The sequence below is a fragment of the Pristis pectinata genome, chromosome 8 (genome assembly GCF_009764475.1).
Source record: "Pristis pectinata isolate sPriPec2 chromosome 8, sPriPec2.1.pri, whole genome shotgun sequence".
Taxonomy (NCBI): Eukaryota; Metazoa; Chordata; class Chondrichthyes; order Rhinopristiformes; family Pristidae; genus Pristis; species Pristis pectinata.
Genome location: NC_067412.1, coordinates 40,744,667 through 40,763,343, shown reverse-complemented (window position 1 = coordinate 40,763,343; position 18,677 = coordinate 40,744,667). Strand labels below are relative to the sequence as shown.

Sequence of the window (18,677 nt, the reverse complement as noted above, 5' to 3'; positions counted from 1 at the left end):
TTATTACAAAGGTGTTGGAGTTTAAGAAAAGGGAGGTTTTATTACAATTGTACAGGGTGTAGGTGAGGCCACACCTGGAATACTGTGCGCAGTTTTGTCCCCTTACCAAAAAATGGATATAGTAGCATTGGAGGCGAAAGATTCACCAGGCTAATTCCTGGGATGAGAGAGTTGTCCCATCAAGAGAGGCTGGGCAGTTTGGGTTGGTATTCCTTGGAGTTTAGAAGAATGAAGGGTAACCTTACTCAAACATATAAGATCATAAGAGGTCTTGACAGGGTAGATGTTGAGATGTTTCCACAAATTGTATGTCATAAACAAGGGGACATAGCTACAAAATAAAGTATCAGTCATTTAAAATTGAGGTTCATGGAAATTTCTTCTCTCAGATGGTGGTGAATCTCTGGAATTCTCTGCCTCTGGGGTTGGTGGAGGCCAGATCTTTGGATATATTTAAGGTGGAGATAGACAAATAGTTGAAAGATTGAGGAATAGAGGGTTATGGGGAACTGGCACAGAAGAGGAGGTGAGGCTTAGAACCATAGAACCATACAGCACAAAACAGGCCCTTCGGCCCACCATGTTGTGCCGTCCATCAAACCACCCTCACACTATCTAACCCTTTCCTCCCGCATATCCCTCTATCTCACATTCCTCCATATGCATATCCAACAAACTCTTGAACCTGTCCAATGTATCTGCCTCCACCACCACCCCAGGCAGTGCATTCCATGCACCAACCACTCTCTGGGTGAAAAACCTCCCCCTGACATCTCCCCTGAACCTCCCACCCATAACCTTAAAGCCATGCCCTCTTGTCTTGAGCATTGGTGCCCTGGGAACCAATATGATCATGGCTGTTGCAGATTAGCCATGATCATATTGAATGGTAGGGCAGGCTTGAGGGGTTGAGTGGCCTACTCCTGCTCCTATTTTCTTGTGTTCCTTTTGGATCCATCCCAGTGACATAAAGTGAATAACCACCAGCCACTGTAACACTGACAGGAACCTTTGGTGGAGCATCAGAGGTTGGGAGTGTTGGGGGAGAGGATGATATTTACTATCCTAAATCTGTTATAATTTGAAATGGTTTCTGGAACATTTTGGAAATTCTTAGGACCTTGGAGCTCTTTGTCCATTATGTCTGCGCTGCCTGTTTGAAAGAGCTCTCCAATTAGTCCACTTCTCTAATCATTGCCCTGTAAAAATGTCCTTTTCAAACATTTATCCAATTCCTTTTGAAAGCTCCTGTTAAATCTGCTTCTTTTGCTCTTTAAGGGGGTACAATTCAGATCGCAGAAATTCTGTGTGGAAGAAATTGTCCTGAACTCCTTCCCCTCACCGCTCCCATCTCTGCAACTGTCCTTTACCCAGTGGCCTTAAAGCTGTGTCCCTCTGTTACCAAACCCCCTGACACTGGAAAGTTTCTCCCCACTCATCACTTTGGACAACTTCAGTAAATTTCTCCTCAGGTTTCCCTGCATTATGAAGAAGAATCCCAGCTTCTCCAGGATCTTCACATTACTGAGGTCCCTAATGTCCAGGTTCCAATAAATCTTCTCCCAAGACTAGACCCCTCTTGCCTAAAGTGTGCTGCTCAGAGTTGGCCACAGCTGGTGATTTAAGGTGGTTCAGCTTAATTTCTCTTCCATATTAATTGTTTTTTTTTCTCTTTTTAGGTTCCACAGGCTCAGCCTGGGGCAAACTATTCACTAATTGATAGCATAACGGTGTGGGTGATTGGTGATTAGCGTTGCCCCAGAAGTATCCCTATTTGCTGTAGTAATATGGGAACTAAGGGGCTGGAGGAGGCCTTTCAGCTCCTCAAGCTTACCTGCTACTTGGCCTACCTTGACTGACCTACCTGTCAGTCCCAAACACTGTTTGGGTTGCATGCACTCAAGCAGTTATCATGGCCTGTTGCTTCCGGGCACTGGTTATGGGGTGAAGTTGTTACCAGTGGAGGTGGGCTATGAACCCAGCACTGGCTGAGCCCAGCTGACCCCTGTCTGTTTATAATCAGATTGAACACGACGGTCGCTCCCCTCTTCTTTGCTGACCAGTTCCTGCAGATGTCGACCTCGTTGCCTTCAACGTACCTCTACGGCCTAGGGGAACACCGGGCTGGTTTCCTGCACAGTGTCCAGTGGAACACTCTCACCTTCTGGGCTCGCGACATCGCTCCTCAGGTGGGCATAACTGCACTCATTCCAGCAACAACTTTGTGCTGAACCTGACCCTGTGGTCCATAGTGATCTACTTCCCTGTGTTTTCACCTGTGATTTCCTCTTCCCCCCTACAAATGGATCCTGGTTGCACTTTCCCAACTCTTAAGAGGACCTGCCCATCCATTCACATTCTACTGGGTGTTATTCTGGGCGTTTTGTGGTGACTGTCTTGAGCTGGTTGGGGAATAGAGCCCAGACTTGGTGACTATGACCTATTCCTCCTAGTTGATGAGGTGGGGAGTTGTAGGAAGGTGTTTTACACCAGGGGTATCTTGAGCATCCCTGTCCCTCACCCTACTCCATTTAATATTATTTGCACTGTGAGATCACTTTATTTTCAAGGCTTGTTTTGCAAGAGTCACCCAAGTGGGATATGGGGTATTGTGCAGATCATTGCCTGTCTTTATTCAATGGCTCTGTTCTCACTCAGCAATTCTGGCAGTGGGGAGGAGCTTCCTGTGACTGCAGCCATTTCAACAAGAGGCTACCAATAAACCTCACTCCACATATACAGAGGAGCTTAGGATTAGGTCTCACAACAGGTGTCCAGGTTTCACATAGGAAAGAGATCGCCCTGATGATGGAGCATATCTGCCTTATGACTGGTTGCACGTTTGCTTCCGATGCTTGCCGACCCTTCCAGAAGGCATCACCGCTCTGGAGAATGGGGTATGCATTGCTGGCCTGAACTAAGTGAAGGATTGTATTGACAGTACATGTTCCAGCCTTTGAGACTAGATATCTATTTCAACAGCTTCTGGTAACTCACTTTCTCTATTTATATCACAGCTGGTCAGTTCTGTTGTTGATTATCCATCTAAGTATTAACTCAGTTTATATCTCTCCACTGGCACAGTCTGATTTGCTGGGTATCTCTACAACTCTGCATTTCCCTTTATGTTCTCTTGCTCGCTCTCTCTTTCTCTGAAAATGCCCTCATTAATTATCAACCACTTGGTTTCATCAACAGCTTATCACTATGGTAACCTTAGCTTCGCCTAATCAGAGATGGTACTTGATGGTTAGCATGAATGTGGTGGGTTGAAGGGCCTGTTTCTGTGCTCCAAGGCTCTATGGCCTTTGGCCTCTCCATCCCTCACTCCCACTCTCCCTGCAACTTAAAATTAACATGTTTTCTCTCTTTCCCAGTTCTAACAAAAGATCTGAGACCTGAAACGTTAACTCTGTTTCTCTTTCCACAGATGCTGCTCAACCTACCAAATGCTTCTAGCATTTTCTGTTCTTATTTCCCCTTAAATTGGTATATCAATCAGATGTAGATGGCAGAGGTTTAAGGTGAAGAACAAGAGGTTTAGAGGGGATCTGAGGAAGAACTTTTTCACCCAGAGAGTGGTTGCAATCTGGAATGCACTGCCTCAGAAGCTGGTAGAGGCAGATACTCCAGAACAAGAGACCAGAATAGGAAAAGTGTGGAGATCCAGAGGTTTGAAGGGCAGAAGATTCCCCTGACAGTCATTACTTGGGCTCCTCCAGCCCACTCACTGAAGGCAGGGAGACCAATGCTTTAAAAGCTTCATCTCTAACCCTTGTTCTGAACCAGCTGATCAAGGGCTCGTCCAGATACTTCTTAAATGTTCTGAAGTATCTGCCTCTACCACCTTATGAGGCAGTGCATTCCAGATTGCAACCACTCTCTGAGTGAAAAAGTTCTTCCTCAGATCCCCTCTAAACCTCTCGTTCCTCACCTTAAACCTCTGCCATCTAGTTTGGGTCCTAGTCTTCCTCCTGCCATGCCATTTGGTTGGTACACAGGATATGCCTGTTACATGCCGATGTCATCCATGAAGTCAAGTGTTAGGTCTGGCCAAGAAAGCAGTTTTGTTGTAACAGAGCGTTGAAGATGTAAGGAAGGATTGATGTTGAGTGTGATCAGTACACAGAGCTAGCTGTGATTGGTGCGCAGGAGACTGGCTAGGAACCCAGGTTTAATGTGATTGGTTCTTTAACCAACGTTGTTTTTAAGACTGTAGCATCAGTATAAATGGTCTCTACCCTGAGTGAACAATAACAGTTGCTTTTCAGACCAATGTGGTTGAAAATCTCACTGATGATAAGTTTTGGGCGTCATACTACTGTTGGTCTGATTTAGCATTGGAAAAACATTGCTAATTAGCACTCAAACCTTGTCCTAAAATGGTGGATGATATTTTCAAGTGACACTAAGACACTCAGAAATGTGCACGAAACGTGATCTACTCTGAATTAATGCAATTTTCATTTGTATAACACCATTTTATTGACATTATATGATTGAGTTTTGAGCACTTAACAGATACCAAAGTACTGAACTGAGGGGATGCTGCACTACTGAACTTGTTAATATTTGGCATGAGGCATAACTCAATGCATTACCTGACCTTTTAGGTGGATGTAAAAGACCCAGTTACAGTACTTTGGGTACTACTCCCTGTTTTGTTTTCAATGCCCTGGCTAATATTTGTCACTCATTCAGTAATACAAAAAAGAATAGTCATTATCTCATTGTTGGTGGGAGCTTTACTGCTCAGCAGGGTCCTGACCTCACCGGTTCACATTCAACCTGCTCGCCCCACCACCCTCAACCCACAGGGAGCTTCTGTCCTTGATACTTTGCAACTGTTGGGATACAATAGCACCTTCAAGGATTTCATAGGGAAGTCTTGTTTCCTTGCCACTACCCATCCACCTCACCTCCCCCTTTAACGTCAATTGTGAGCCAGCATTTATTAAACAGTGATCAAGAGCAGGAATCTTTTTGCATTTCTCTTTGGGAGTTGGGTAGATGGAACCATTCTGAACATTGTCTGTAGCATCCTGTTTGGAAATCAGCTGGTTCAGAGCAGGGATTAGAGGTGAAGCTTTTAAAGCATTGGTCTCCCCGCGGAACATAAGACAGTGCCTTCAGTGAGTGGGCTGGAGGAGCCCAAGTAATGACTGTCAGGGGAATCTTCTGCCCTTCAAACCTCTAGGTCTCCACATTTTTCCTATTCTGGTCTCTTGATCATAGAGAGATACATCATAGGAACAGGTCCTTCAGCCCACTGTGTACATGCCAACCATCAAGTACCCATCTATACTAATCATATTTACAAGCACTGGTCCATAGCTTTCCATGCTTTGGCAATTCAAGTACATATCTAGATACTTCTCAAATGTGCAAGAGTACCTGCCTCCACTACCCAGTCAGATAGCATGGTCCAGATTCCACCACTGAAAAAATTACATCTCAGATCCTCTCTGAACCTCTTACCTCTTAATCTAAACCTAAGTCGTCTAGTTTTAGACACCTTTGCTATTGGGGTGGGGGGGGTGGGTGGGGTCCATATCTTAATTACTACAAGATTATTGGTGCAGCCTTCAGCTCCCAATGCCCTATGTTCCCCCAACAAACTTCTCTGCCTCCTGATTTCGCTTTTCTCTTTTAAGACCCTCCTTAAAACCTAACCCTGTGATGACAATTTTGGTCACTTGTCCTAATATCATCTTATGTGGTTTGTTGTGAAACTTTGTTCAGTAATGCTTTGTGATATATCTTAAGATATTTTGTTACAGTAAAAGCACTCCATAAATGCAATTTGTGTAGCTGCTGGGCTGCCCCTCATGTGCAACACTTGTCCTTCTTCCTCAGCATGAGCAGTCACTGATCTTACTCTATGAGCCAGAGCTGGTTACCGGTATGCGATGTGAGCCTTGACTCTGAATACTGCTTCTTGTACCGCAGGAGTCTGTTAACCTTTATGGCGTCCACCCATTTTACCTGTCGCTGGAGCCAGATGGGAAGTCACATGGTGTTTTCCTTCTCAACAGCAATGCAATGGGTAAGCACAGAAGAGCAAGACTTACTGGGGTGAAGCAAAATATCATGACAAAACAGATGGACACTATCTATAATGAGTTTTAATACCTGATGTATATGGTGAGATATTTGATGACAACCTACTGTTTGATATTACTTTTCATACCCATTGCTACTTCATGCAGACTGTTGGTCTGGATTCGGTTTCTGATGTTGGAGATAGTTGTGGCTGGGGTTACTGGTGTTGGAGTTCGTGGTTGGGATTGGTGTTCCAGGTGTTGGGGTCTTGGTTTGGGGGGGGGGGGGGGGGTTTCTCATGTTGAGTACTGTTTGGCTGAGTTTCTTGGGAGAGGAGAGGAAATAGAGAGAGCATCACCCTCAGCCACTCTGTTTTCCCCACTTTGGATAGTTCAGAGAGAGCTGGATTGCAGTTAATTAGAACTTAGACCAGGGGATGAAAAATAAATTGTTAAACGTACAAAGCCGAGTGCCATTCCAGCATGTCTTTCAGATAGTAAGCTAAGCCTCTGTGCAGAGTCATTGAAGAATATGAGAACTTGTTTCAAAGGACATCAGTTAATATGACGATCATAAGGTATTCGTCTTCCCTTTGTAGATGTGGCCCTCCAGCCCACTCCTGCTCTGACATGGAGAACTATTGGTGGCATTCTTGACTTCTACATATTCATGGGCCCTGACCCAAACTCAGTCATCCAACAGTATTTGGAGGTCATTGGTAAGTTAAAGGTTACAAGAAAACTGAGCAAGTAGTCACGTTTATATGTATTGTATCAGATTTGTGGTACTGCTTCTTGACAGGGAGGTATGCTTTATAATACCACCATCCAAGATACTACATCACATTTGGCTGCTCAAGTTCAGATGCATTGCCATGTCCCTTTAAGGCTACAATGTTGACTGATTTCTAATAGTGTGAGATTTATTGCTATTGACAAGGGAAGTTGCTGGACTGCCAAGAGCCTGTATATTTACCAAACTAGGTCAGAGGAGCCATCCTGAAATGACTTCCATAATCAACCTGTAATGGCACTTCTGTAGATAAGTCAGTATTTACTCTGTTTTAATGGACAGAATCATTAACCCACCTCAAGAAGAATATAATGATGCATCCATGTAACACATGAGGCTACAATACTCCGAAGTTGTTGACATGATCTGGAATGTACTGTTTGGAGGGACAATAGAATTAAATTCAAAAAAATGCTTCTCAAAAAAGGATTTGGATTTGTACCATACAAAGATGGGTGGGTACAGGGGAAATATGTTCAGTCATAAAGAAAAGAACTAATTGCATAACGATTTCAAAGAATTAGTACGAGTTAGAAAGAACAAGTGACCTGCACTTCTGTTCTATCGGTGTGTAATCCTCAACTTGCTTTGATTGATGATATCAAGTAGGTTGGCTGACACATTGTGAAATGTGTATTTTCTTGGAATTGAAACACACAACATCCACCAATTACTCTACATACGTCAAAAAATGATCACAAGTTCTGGGTGGCAGGGTAATTGGTCCCATTTGTATACATCATTCCTTAAAATTCTGAATTGTTCACATATCGTTTAGAGCTGTTCTGTTATTTTACTCGAAGGACCTGAGTCTGCGGTAACTTCCGAGAATGAGGAAGAGAGAGTCAGTAGAGAATCATGTGGCAAAAATCATGTGCTGTGGAATAAAGTTAACTTTGATTAAATCTGGGTAGAGAATATCACACCAAAGTGTTACAGAAAGTAGTGGACAGCAGTGCATGCTGTGCATAGACTGTGAACACTTCAGCAGAGATGATATGACAGCCCCATTTTAGGATGAATTTCACAATAAAGATGATTAAGACATTTCCATTTATTGGCTGCACCATGGAATTTAAAAGCAGGAAGGTCACATTAGAACCATACAAAACACTAATATGATCTAACAGTTCTGATCACCACACCACAGGAAGCATGTGACTAATTGAGAGAGGGTACAGCAGAAGCTAATAGAAACATTACCAGGGCTGAAACATCTTAGCTGTGAGGAAAGAAAGAGGTCTTTCCTAGGGTGGGTTTGTTTTCTGGGAAGAAGATGAATGAGGGCAGTTTTATTTGAAGTATGTAACATGGTGTGGTCTACATACAAGCTAGAGGGGTTAATATCTGGCAACAATTTCTCACTTCGAGGATAGTACGTGTATGAAACTCACTTCTAGAGGGGATGATGGAGGGAGAAATCCTCAACGCATTAAAAACCCCTTGAATGATCAATTGTGCTGTAACGCACAAGAGCTGGGAAGTAGGATTAGGCTGGATATTTGTATTTCAGCTAGCTAGAATATCATGAGACAGATGGCCTTTCTCTTTGGCTTAAGTTTCTTGGAGCAACTTGTCATAGAAATCTCTATGTTGAATTGCGACTTCTCTGAAGACCATGCCTATTACTGGTGACCTGTTGGGCAAAGAGCTGACTTACCACTGCCTACAACATTTACTAATCTTTGCGATGTTCTGACCATATTTTGTTGTTAGCTTCCAGTCACCCTCAGACATTTACCGCTTTGTGTGTGGCAGGTTTGCCTTCGATGGTTTCTGCTTGGGGTCTCGGATTTCATCTCTGCCGCTGGGGATACGAGACAAGTAACACCACCTGGGAGGTGGTTAAACAGATGAGGAAAGCAGGCATGCCCCAGGTTCATAAAACTAATGCTGTTCAAGTATCGCACCAGGTGGAAGGGGTGGGATAACTATCAGAGAAGGTAGAGTGCATGTCAGAAGGGGTGTGCTGGGTGTTGGACAGGGAGGAGTGGGTCACGGGCTAGGAGTGGGGCACTGTCTGGATAGGATGAGGTGCAGACTGGAAGGGGAAGGTTGGGTGGGGCTGGGTACAGGTCAGAATGACATGCATTCGAAGAAGAAAGGTTGGCAGTAGTAGGCTCTGGGTTATGGATTGGTGAAAGTTTAGGAGATGAGTTGGAATGACAGAAGGGGGTTTGGGTTACAATGGGTGAGATACAAGTCAGAAGGACGGAGTGGAAGGAGTTGGCACACAAGTTGGAAGGAATGTGGGACAGGTCAAAACTGGTTGGAATCCCAAGGGAAGGGTGGCCTTGGGCTGCAAGGGATTGGGTAGCTATCTACAGCATCCAGGAATTGACCTATGGGGGATGAGCAGTAATGGGCAAGGAGCTTTGCTGGAAAGTTTATGAGACCTTGACAATTTAAAACAAAATGCACTTGTTCCTTCAGGATGCTCAATGGAATGATATCGATTACATGACCAACTATCGAGATTTCACCTTTGACCCCGAGAGATTTGCAAGCCTTCCACAACTGGTGGCAGATCTCCACTCCCATGGACAACATTACGTCATGATTCTGGTAATTCCAGTCACCCAGTATCTCTGTAGATGGTTTGTCACGAACAAGTCCACAGTGGACATACACAGGAACATCATCGCTACTCATTTTATTCATGGGTCAGCATTCCATAGAACCATAGAACAATACAGCACAATACAGGCCCTTCAGCCCACCATGTTGTGCCGCCCTTCAAACCACACCTAAGACTATCTAACCGCTTCCTTTCACATATCCCTCTATCTTAAATTCCTCCATATGTTTATCTAACAATCTCTTGAACTTGTCCAACATATCAGCCTCCACCACCACCCCAGGCAGCGCATTCCATGCACCAACCACTCTCTGGGTGGAAAACCTCCCTCTGACATCTCCCTTGAACTTCCCACCCATTACCTTAAAGCCATGTCCTCTTGTTTTGAGCATTGGTGCCCTGGGAAAGAGGCGCTGGCTGTCCACTCTATCTATTCCTCTCAATATCTTGTATATCTCTATCATGTCTCCCCTCATCCTCTTTCTCTCCAATGAGAACAGCCCTAGCTCCTTTAGTCTCTCCTCATAATCCATACTCTCTAATCCAGGCAGCATCCTGGTAAATCTCCTCTGCACCCTTTCCAACGCATCCACATCCTTCCTATAACGAGGTGACCAGAACTGGACACAGTACTCTAAGTGTGGCCTAACCAGAGTTTTGAAAAGCTGCATCATCACTTCGCGGCTCTTAAACTCGATCCCCCGACTTATGAAAGCTAACATCCCATAAGCTTTCTTAACTACCCTATCTACCTGTGAGGCAACTTTCAGTGATATGTGGATATGAACCCACAGATCCCTCTGCTCCTCCACACTGCCCAGAATCCTGCCATTTACCTTGTACTCCGCCTTGGAGTTTGTCCTTCCAAAGTGTACCACCTCTCACTTCTCAGGATTGAACTCCATCTGCCACCTATCAGCCCAGCTCTGCATCCTATCAATATCCCTCTGCAAGCTTCGACAGCCCTCCACACTATCCACAACACCACTGATCTTTGTGTCATTTGCAAACTTACTAACCCACCCTTCCACCCCCTCATCTAAGTCATTAATAAATACCACAAAAAGTTGAGGTCCCAGAAGCGATCCCTGTGGGACACCACTAGTCACAGCCCTCCAATCCGAATGCACTCCCTCCACCACAACCCTCTGCTTTCTACAGGCAAGCCAATTTTGAATCCACACGGCCAAGCTTCCCCGGATCCCTTGGCCTCTGACCTTCTGAAGAAGCCTACCATGTGGAACCTTGTCAAATGCCTTAATCCATCTAGACCACATCCATTGCACTACCCTCATCAATCTTCCTGGTCACCTCCTCAAAGAACCCTATCAGGCTTGTGAGGCAAGATCTTCCCTTCACAAAGCCATGCTGGCTGTCCCTAATCAGTCCATGATTCTCTAAATGCTCATAGATCCTATCTCTTAGAATCCTTTCTAGCAGCTTACCCACCACAGATGTAAGGCTCACCGGCCTGTAATTCCCTGGACTATCCCTACTACCTTTTTTGAATAAGAGGACAACATTCGCCACCCTCCCATCCTCCGGTACCATCCCCGTGGACAACGAGGACTCAAAGATCCTAGCCAATGGCTCAGCAATCTCCTCCCTCGCCTCACGAAGCAGCCTGGGGAATATTCCGTCAGGTCCCGGGGACTTATCTGTCCTAATATTTTCTAACAACTGCAACACATCCTCTCTCTTAATATCTACATACTCTAGAACATTACCCTCACCAACACTGTCCTCAGCATCATCAAGACCCCTCTCCTTGGTGAATACTGAAGAGAAGTATTCATTGAGAACCTCACTCACTTCCACAGCTTCCAGGCACATCCTCCCATCTTTATCTTTAATCGGACCTACCTTTACCCTAGCCATCCTTCTACTCTTCAGGTACGAGAAAAAAGCCTTGGGATTCTCCTTAACCCTACTCGCCAAGGTCTTTTCATGTCCCCTTCTCGCTTTCCTCAGCCCTTTCTTAAGTTCCTTCCTTGCTACTCTATATTCCTCACGACCCCTGTCTGATCCTTGCTGCTTACACCTTATGTATGCTGCCCTCTTCTTCCTAACTAGTTGTTCCACCTCTCTCGTCACCCATGGTTCCTTCATCCTACCATTCCTTCTCTGCCTCACTGGGACAAATTTATCCCTAACATTCTGCAAAAGATCCCTGAACATCGACCACATCTCCATAGTACATTTCCCTTCAAAAATGTCATCCCAGTTTACATTCCCAAGTTCTCGCCGTATAGCCTCATAATTCGCCTTTCCCCAATTAAATATCTTCCCGTCCTCTTTGCTCCTATCCCTGTCCATGACAATTCTAAAGGTTATGGAGCAATGGTCACTGTCCCCCAAATGCTCACCCACCGATAGATCTGTTACCTGTCCCGGTTCATAACCTAAAACTAGATCTAATATGGCATTCCCTCTAGTCAGCCTGTCAACATACTGTGACGGGAATCCGTCCTGGACACACTTAACAAACTGCGTCCATTCTAAACCCTTGGCACTAAGTAGGTGCCAATCAATATTTGGAAAGTTGAAGTCTCCCATTATAATAACCCTGTTATTTTCGCATCTTTCCAAAAACTGCCTCCCAATCTGCTCCTCAGTATCCCCACTGCTACCGGGGGGCCTATAGAATACTCCCAGGAGGGTAATTGCCCCTTTCTTGTTCCTAACTTCCACCCATATTGACTCTGGAGAGGATCCTTCTACATTATCTACCCTTTCTGCAGCTGTAACAGTGTCCCTGACCATTATCGCCACCCCTCCTCCTCTTCTCCCCCACCCCCCCCCATCCCTTTTAAAACACTGAAAACCAGGAATATTCAATATCCATTCCTGCCCTGATGTCAGCCGTGTCTCTGTTATAGCCACAATATCATAGTTCCATGTACTTATCCAAGCTCTCAGTTCATCTCCCTTATTCCTGATGCTTCTCGCATTTAAGTAAATGCACTTTAGCCCATCCGCCTTACTACTTTTATAGCCTGTACTCTGTTTCTCCTTCCTCAAAGCCTCTCTACCTGTCAGATCTGACTTTTCCCCATCCCCTTCTTCCTCTGACCTACTCCTCCAGTTCCCTTCCCCCTCGCAATCTAGTTTAAACCCTCCTGAACCACCCTAGCGAACACGGGCAAGGTCAGCATTTATTGGCCAACATAAATTACCCTTCAGAAAGTGATGGTGAGCCACTGCAGTCCTTCTGATGAAGGTGTCCCCACAGTGCTGTGGGAGAGGGTGTTGCAGGATTTAGACCCAATAATGATGAAGTGATATAATTCCAAGTCTGGATGGTGTGCAACTTGGAGCTGCATCTCCAGGAGGTGGCATTCCCATGCTCCAGTTGCCCTTGTCCTTATTGGTGGAAGAGGTTGTGATTTGGGAGATGCTGTTGGAGCAGGGTGAGTAACTACAGTGCATTTTTTAGATGATACACACTGCCATTGAGTATTAAATGTATGTGATTTGACTGCTTCTTGTTGGAGATCATCATTGTATTGTGAAGCAAAAATGTTATTTACCAGAGTCTCCCCTCCATGTTTACAATCAGCCAGTAATGTGATCATCTCCAGCTTACCAGAAGTCCTTTGGGGGAACTACAGGAACCGTACATACATGTACATAGAAAACAGAAACAGGAGGAGGCTGTTCAACCCTTCACACCCGCTTCACCATTCAATCCAATCATGGTTGCTCCTCTATCTCAGTATCTTTCTTCCTGGTCTCTTCTCATACCATTATATCTTCTGTGTCTAGAAAGCTATCTGTTTCTTTCTCATTAAATGAGAATAGAAAAGCTGCGGATGCTGGAAATCTGAAATAAAAACAGAAAACGCTGGAAACACTCAGCCAGTCAGTGGAAAGAGATATAGTGAACATTTGAAGTCTGGACCTTCATCAGGACTAGGGAAAAAGAGAAAACAAGTTAGTTTTGATTAGCAGAGAAGTTGCTTCTCTTAATAGGGTGAGACTAAATGAGTGCATAGAGCAATTAAGTAGGATTTAGTATCAGATTAGGCTTCTTTTTCTGTGTACTGTGTCTTTGCCCAGCAGCCAAACTATACAAATAGAAGAAGAAAACCTGAGCCAATATAATGACAGGCAGTAATGACCAGTTCTGATACAGACAGGGAGAAAGAGTGAGTTACTTAAAGTGACTTGAGTCCTGTAGGCTGCAACATGCCCAGATGGAAGATTAGGTGCTAGTCCTCAAGCCTATGTTGGACCTCATTGTAACAGTGTAGGAGGCCACAGACAGAAATGTCAGAGTGGGAGTGGGATGAGAATTAAAGTGGCAGGCAGCTCAGGGTCACCCCTGCAGTCTGAAAGCGATCACCTAATCTGTGTTTAGTTTCTCTAGCATAGAGGAGACCATATTGTGAATACCAAATGCAGTACACTAGATTGGAAGAAGTGCACATGAATGCACTGCTTCACCTGGAAAGACTATTTGGGTGGGAAGGAAGAGGTGAAAGGACAGGTATAGCATCCCTGTGATTGCCTGGGAAAGTTCCTATATGACGGGGAGTGTTTGGTGGGGATGGAAGAGTGGACCAGGGAGTCGCAAAGGGAGCAATCCTTTTGCGATACTGAAACAGGAGGGGTGGGGAATGTGTGTCTGGTGGTGAAATCTTTTTGGAGCTGGTGGAAATTGTGAAGGATGATCGGGTGAATATTTGGACTGATGGAAGATGAGGAGCTCTGTCTAAGAAGAGGGGGATGAGAGCAGAGATGTGAAAATAAATAAGATGTGGTCAAGGACTCTGGACTCTATGGTAGATGGGAAGCCATAGTTTAGGAAGAAACAAGGTATTTCAGAAGCACATGTGTGGACAGACATCATTGGAGCAAATACAATGGAGATGGAGGAACTGGGAGAATGGAATGGAGCCCTTACAGGAGGTAGGTTAGGGAGCAGTATAGTCAACATATAAGGTGGGAGTCTGTGGGCTTGTAATGGATGTTTATGGTTAACCTACAGAGAGAGATCCAGAAAGGGAAGAGTCAGAGATGGTGAAGGTCAGAACAGGGTGGATATTTGAGTTCTGTATGAGTGTAGGATGCAGCACCAAGGCAGTCATCAGTGGACTGGAAAATAAATTGGAGCAGTGGTCTCAAGTAGAACTGAAACGACTGTTCCAAGTAGCCCATAAAAGAGAGGCATAGCTTGGGCTCAAGGGAGTGTCCATTGCTACATCTTTGATCTGGAAAAAGTGAATGGAGTTGAAGAAGAGCACAGGTTCAGCCAGGTGTATGAGTGTGTTTGTAGTGGGGAACTGGTTGGGTTTCTGCTCCAGGAAGAAGTGGAGGACCCTCAGATCCTTCTCACATGGGATGGAGGTATAAAGGGATTGTTCTTCTTTGGTGAAGGTGAATTCAATGGGACCACTGAAATTGCAGAGTGCATCTGAAGCGTCACGGATATAAGTGGAAAGGACTGGACCAGGGAGAAAGGATGGAGTTGTGATAGGAAGAAATAAGTTTGGTGGGACTGATTGTTTGCCCAGACAGTCCTGCTTTATAGATCTTGGGCAGGAGGTAGCTGGGCTTTATGGGCTGGGGCATCATGAGGTTGTAAGCTGTGGAGGGAAGATCTGAAGAAATGAGGTCCATGACTGTGTGGGAGACAATAGCTGATGTTCATTGGAGGGGTGCTGGTGGGTCATGGGTCATTCTCCCCATTCCCTCCTTGCTGCTCTCTCTGGTGGATCTGTCCTGCTGGTAGAGCTGGATGTACCCAGGGACTGTAAAGGAGTGGTTATAAGCTCTGATCCCATGAGTTTGACTTTGTCAGGCTATTGCTTGAATCGTCATTGGGACAGTTCTTATTATTTACACATTAGTCCTGAGACATTGGTGAGGAAGACTATACAAGGGTGACTTGGGCTGGGAACAACTATGCTGTGTCTGAATTTGTCACCTTGGTCCATACCTGCTCACTAGTCTGTTTTTCTCTTAACCCACTTTAATATAGTTGTTACAATACAACTGAATGTCCTTTAAGGTCGGCCCTGGATGTCACGGTAGCGCAGCGGTTAGCGTAACACTATTACAGTGCCAGTGATTGGGGTTTGATTCCCGTCGCTGTCTGGAAGGAGTTTGTATGTTCTCCCTGTGACTGCGTGGGTTTCCTCCGTGGGCTCCGGTTTCCTCCCACTTTCCAAAGGTGTACGGGTTAGGAGATTAACATGGGTGTAATTGGGCAGCGCAGGCTCGTTGGGCCAGAAGGGCCTGTTACCTTGCTGTATAATAAAGTTTTAACAAGGTCATTTCAGATGGTGGTTAAGACTCAGTGTTAGTGTTGTGGGTCTGAAGTTACATTTTGGCCAAACTTTGGGTAAGGACGGCAGATTTTATTCACTGAGGAACGTGTCAGTGATTTCATGGTCACCACTGCTGAGACTAGCTGCTTCACAATTCCTGATTATTAAATGAACTGGATTTAAATTCTGCAGCTGCCATGGTCAGATTTGAAATTATATCTTTGGATTATTAGACTATGACTATCAATTGCTACATTACCACCAATCTCCCCTCTGAGCCATGCACATCTTGAATATTAGTCATTCCTTCATTTACTTGGTTGATCACAGTTGGGGCATCAATGCTGCTATTGGCCCTGATATATTGAGCCCAGGCACCACCAATGAAAAAGTAGTCTGCTTGCTCGGGACCTGATTTAACAGCCCCAGGCACTCCTTTCCTCACTTTTGGAGTGTATACTATCCACAGTAGAGGTAGGGCAACTTGCCAGCAATGACAGCACCTCCCAAACCCATGAGGCTCCTTCCCGCAGAAGACTTGAAGGAGCAGGTGCCTATGAACACTAAGACCTCTCCCAGTAATGCACCATCCCTATGTGGAAAAAAAATCATCTGCATTTTCATGTTTGCTGGGTCAGAGTCCTGGAAGAACACCATCGCCCTGTGGTTCAAATGGTGGTTAACCTCTGGGTAGCCAGGAATGTGCAATAAGCACCAAGCTCGCAGTCCCCAACTCTCAAGAGTGAATTAAGGTAGACTGAATAACAAACCGCAGCACTATTCATCACACCAAATACTTACAAGGCCAAAACTGGGGCATTGTAAGAAGGCAATTGTATGGATATCTTAGCAAGTCAGTATTGACCTCAGCTGCTGCACTGTAGGTAAAGGGAAATGTTCCAATGTGTTTTGCAGCACAGAGCAGGGATGTCCAAGCTTCACGTTAGCCAATGTCATTTGGGGCAGGGGTAGGGCTGCACTCACCCGGGATTCAGGCAGAGGAAGGATTGCCCTGGGACTCTATGCCAGTGAGCAGCCAGACTGAGCGCTGATCCCATAGGCAGCAGGTCATGATCTGATGATCACGGCCATGTTAGAACACGTCTGTTTAATGGCATCATTTAAAAATGTGGCTCAATGGGTAGCTGTGTCATCTCTGGGTCAGTAGGTCATCTTACACTGATAATGACACACAAGGAGGCTATTCTGCCTATTGGGTCTTGGCTGGCTCCCACGAGAGCGATCCCATCAGTCCCATTCATCCTGTCCTTAATTCCCTGCAGCCTGCAACTTGTTCTCTTGCAGATGCTCGTCAATCCCCTTTGCCACTTACTTACACTAAGGGGCAATTTACAGTAGCCAATTAACCAGCAGATGTATGGGAGATGGGTGGAAACAGGAGCGTCCTGGGGAAAGTTGACGCAGTTATGGAGAGAACTTGTAAACTCCACGCTGACGGCACTGAAGTCAGGATCAAACCCTGGTCCCTGGAACTGTGAGGCAGCAGCACCATTGCGCTGCTCAGTTTTGGGCTCAAGTCCAAAGGTCTAAGCACATTATTGAGCCAGCACACCAGTGCAATGCAGAGCAAGTGCAGCACTCTCAGGTAATTCATGAACCAAAACTCCATCTGCCCATTCTGGAGGATGTAAATTATCCTGTGTGAGAACAGCCCGAGATGTCCTTTACATTTCTATTTATCCTTTAACCACCATCACTAAATAACATTATCTGGTCATTATTGAGGGCCAGATGCAGGTTAGAGGAACAACACCTCATATTCTACCTTGGGAGTCTCCAACCTGATGGACTCAACATCGATATCTCTAACTTCCGGTTACCCCAGCCCTTCTTTTTCTTCCTTCCTGCTCCTTTGTCTTCCCCTGTTCCTGTGGCTCCCTTCTCCCACCTTGATGACCTGCCCATCTCCTCTCCTCCCCTCCTCCATCCTTTATTCCATGGTCCACTGCCCTCTCCTACCAGATTCCTTCTTCTTCAGCCTTTTGCCTCTTCTACCTATCACCTCTCAGCTTATTACATCTTACCCCCCTGCCCCACCCACCTACCCTCCCCCTCTCACCTGGACACGCTTATCACCCGAACTCACCTATCCCCTGCCTGCGTGTGTTCCTCCCCCTCCCCCCACCTTCTTATTCTAGCTTCTGCCCTCTTCCTTTACAGTCCTGATGAAGGGTCTGGGCCCAAAACATCAACTGTTTATTTCCCTCCATAGATGCTGCCTGTCCTGCTGAGTTCCTCCAGTGCTTTTTGTGTATTATTGAGGGCTTGCTGTGTTTATTTTGCCTGCCATATTTCCTACAGCAGTTGAAATGTACTTCGCTGGCAGTAACATGCTCTGGGATGTGAGAGTCACCACAGTAATGCAAGTCCCTCCACCTCAGCAGGGCTTGGGGTGGGGGGGAGGAACCACTTATGCTGAAGCTTTGAGTGGTTTAGGGTGGCAGGAAGAGAGACTGAAGATGTACAGAACTTGGAACAGGAATGACCAGCTTCAGCCTCCTCTCAGGATGCTAAGCATGCCCGTTCTGTTTGCAGGACCCAGGGATCAGCAGCATCCAACCACCAGGCTCCTACTGGCCGTATGACGAAGGCTTAAAACGGGGAGTCTTCATCACCAATACATCCGGAAGTCCTCTGATTGGAAAGGTAAGGATGCTGCAGCAGATTCAGCAAGCCTCTGCCAGGGTAACCAAGCAGGAGTAGTCAGTGAACTCTACGGGAGTGACTGTCATGGCAACCTACCCTGAACGGTTAGCTAGCAGAGGTGTGCACTTGTTTCCATATAGAGATTGTAAGTACTGGGGTGTTCAGTGTATCGGATTGGTTCTTGGGTTTGGCTTACCAGTGTATCAGGTGTGAAGAAAAACAGTTGGCTCAGTCAATGTATCTTCTGGATTCAGACAAAGGGCTTGCTTCACGTTTTGTGGAGTTAATTGATCTTAGAAGACAGTGCGGGTGGGAAAGTGGGGGTT

At 45.5% G+C, this 18,677-nt stretch overlaps 1 protein-coding gene across 3 annotated transcripts in view; it reads left to right on the top strand.

The window, feature by feature from the left end:
* Window positions 1-18,677, top strand: part of LOC127573864 (transcription factor MafK-like) — a 106,930-nt gene that overhangs the window by 59,171 nt on the left and 29,082 nt on the right. For all 3 annotated transcript variants that reach the window (XM_052022409.1, XM_052022408.1, XM_052022410.1), the window contains exons 4-9: window positions 2,024-2,189; window positions 5,950-6,046; window positions 6,641-6,760; window positions 8,593-8,711; window positions 9,268-9,399; window positions 18,241-18,351. In XM_052022409.1, coding sequence (XP_051878369.1) covers window positions 2,024-2,189; window positions 5,950-6,046; window positions 6,641-6,760; window positions 8,593-8,711; window positions 9,268-9,399; window positions 18,241-18,351 — 745 coding nt within the window. The remainder of the gene's footprint in view (window positions 1-2,023; window positions 2,190-5,949; window positions 6,047-6,640; window positions 6,761-8,592; window positions 8,712-9,267; window positions 9,400-18,240; window positions 18,352-18,677) is intronic.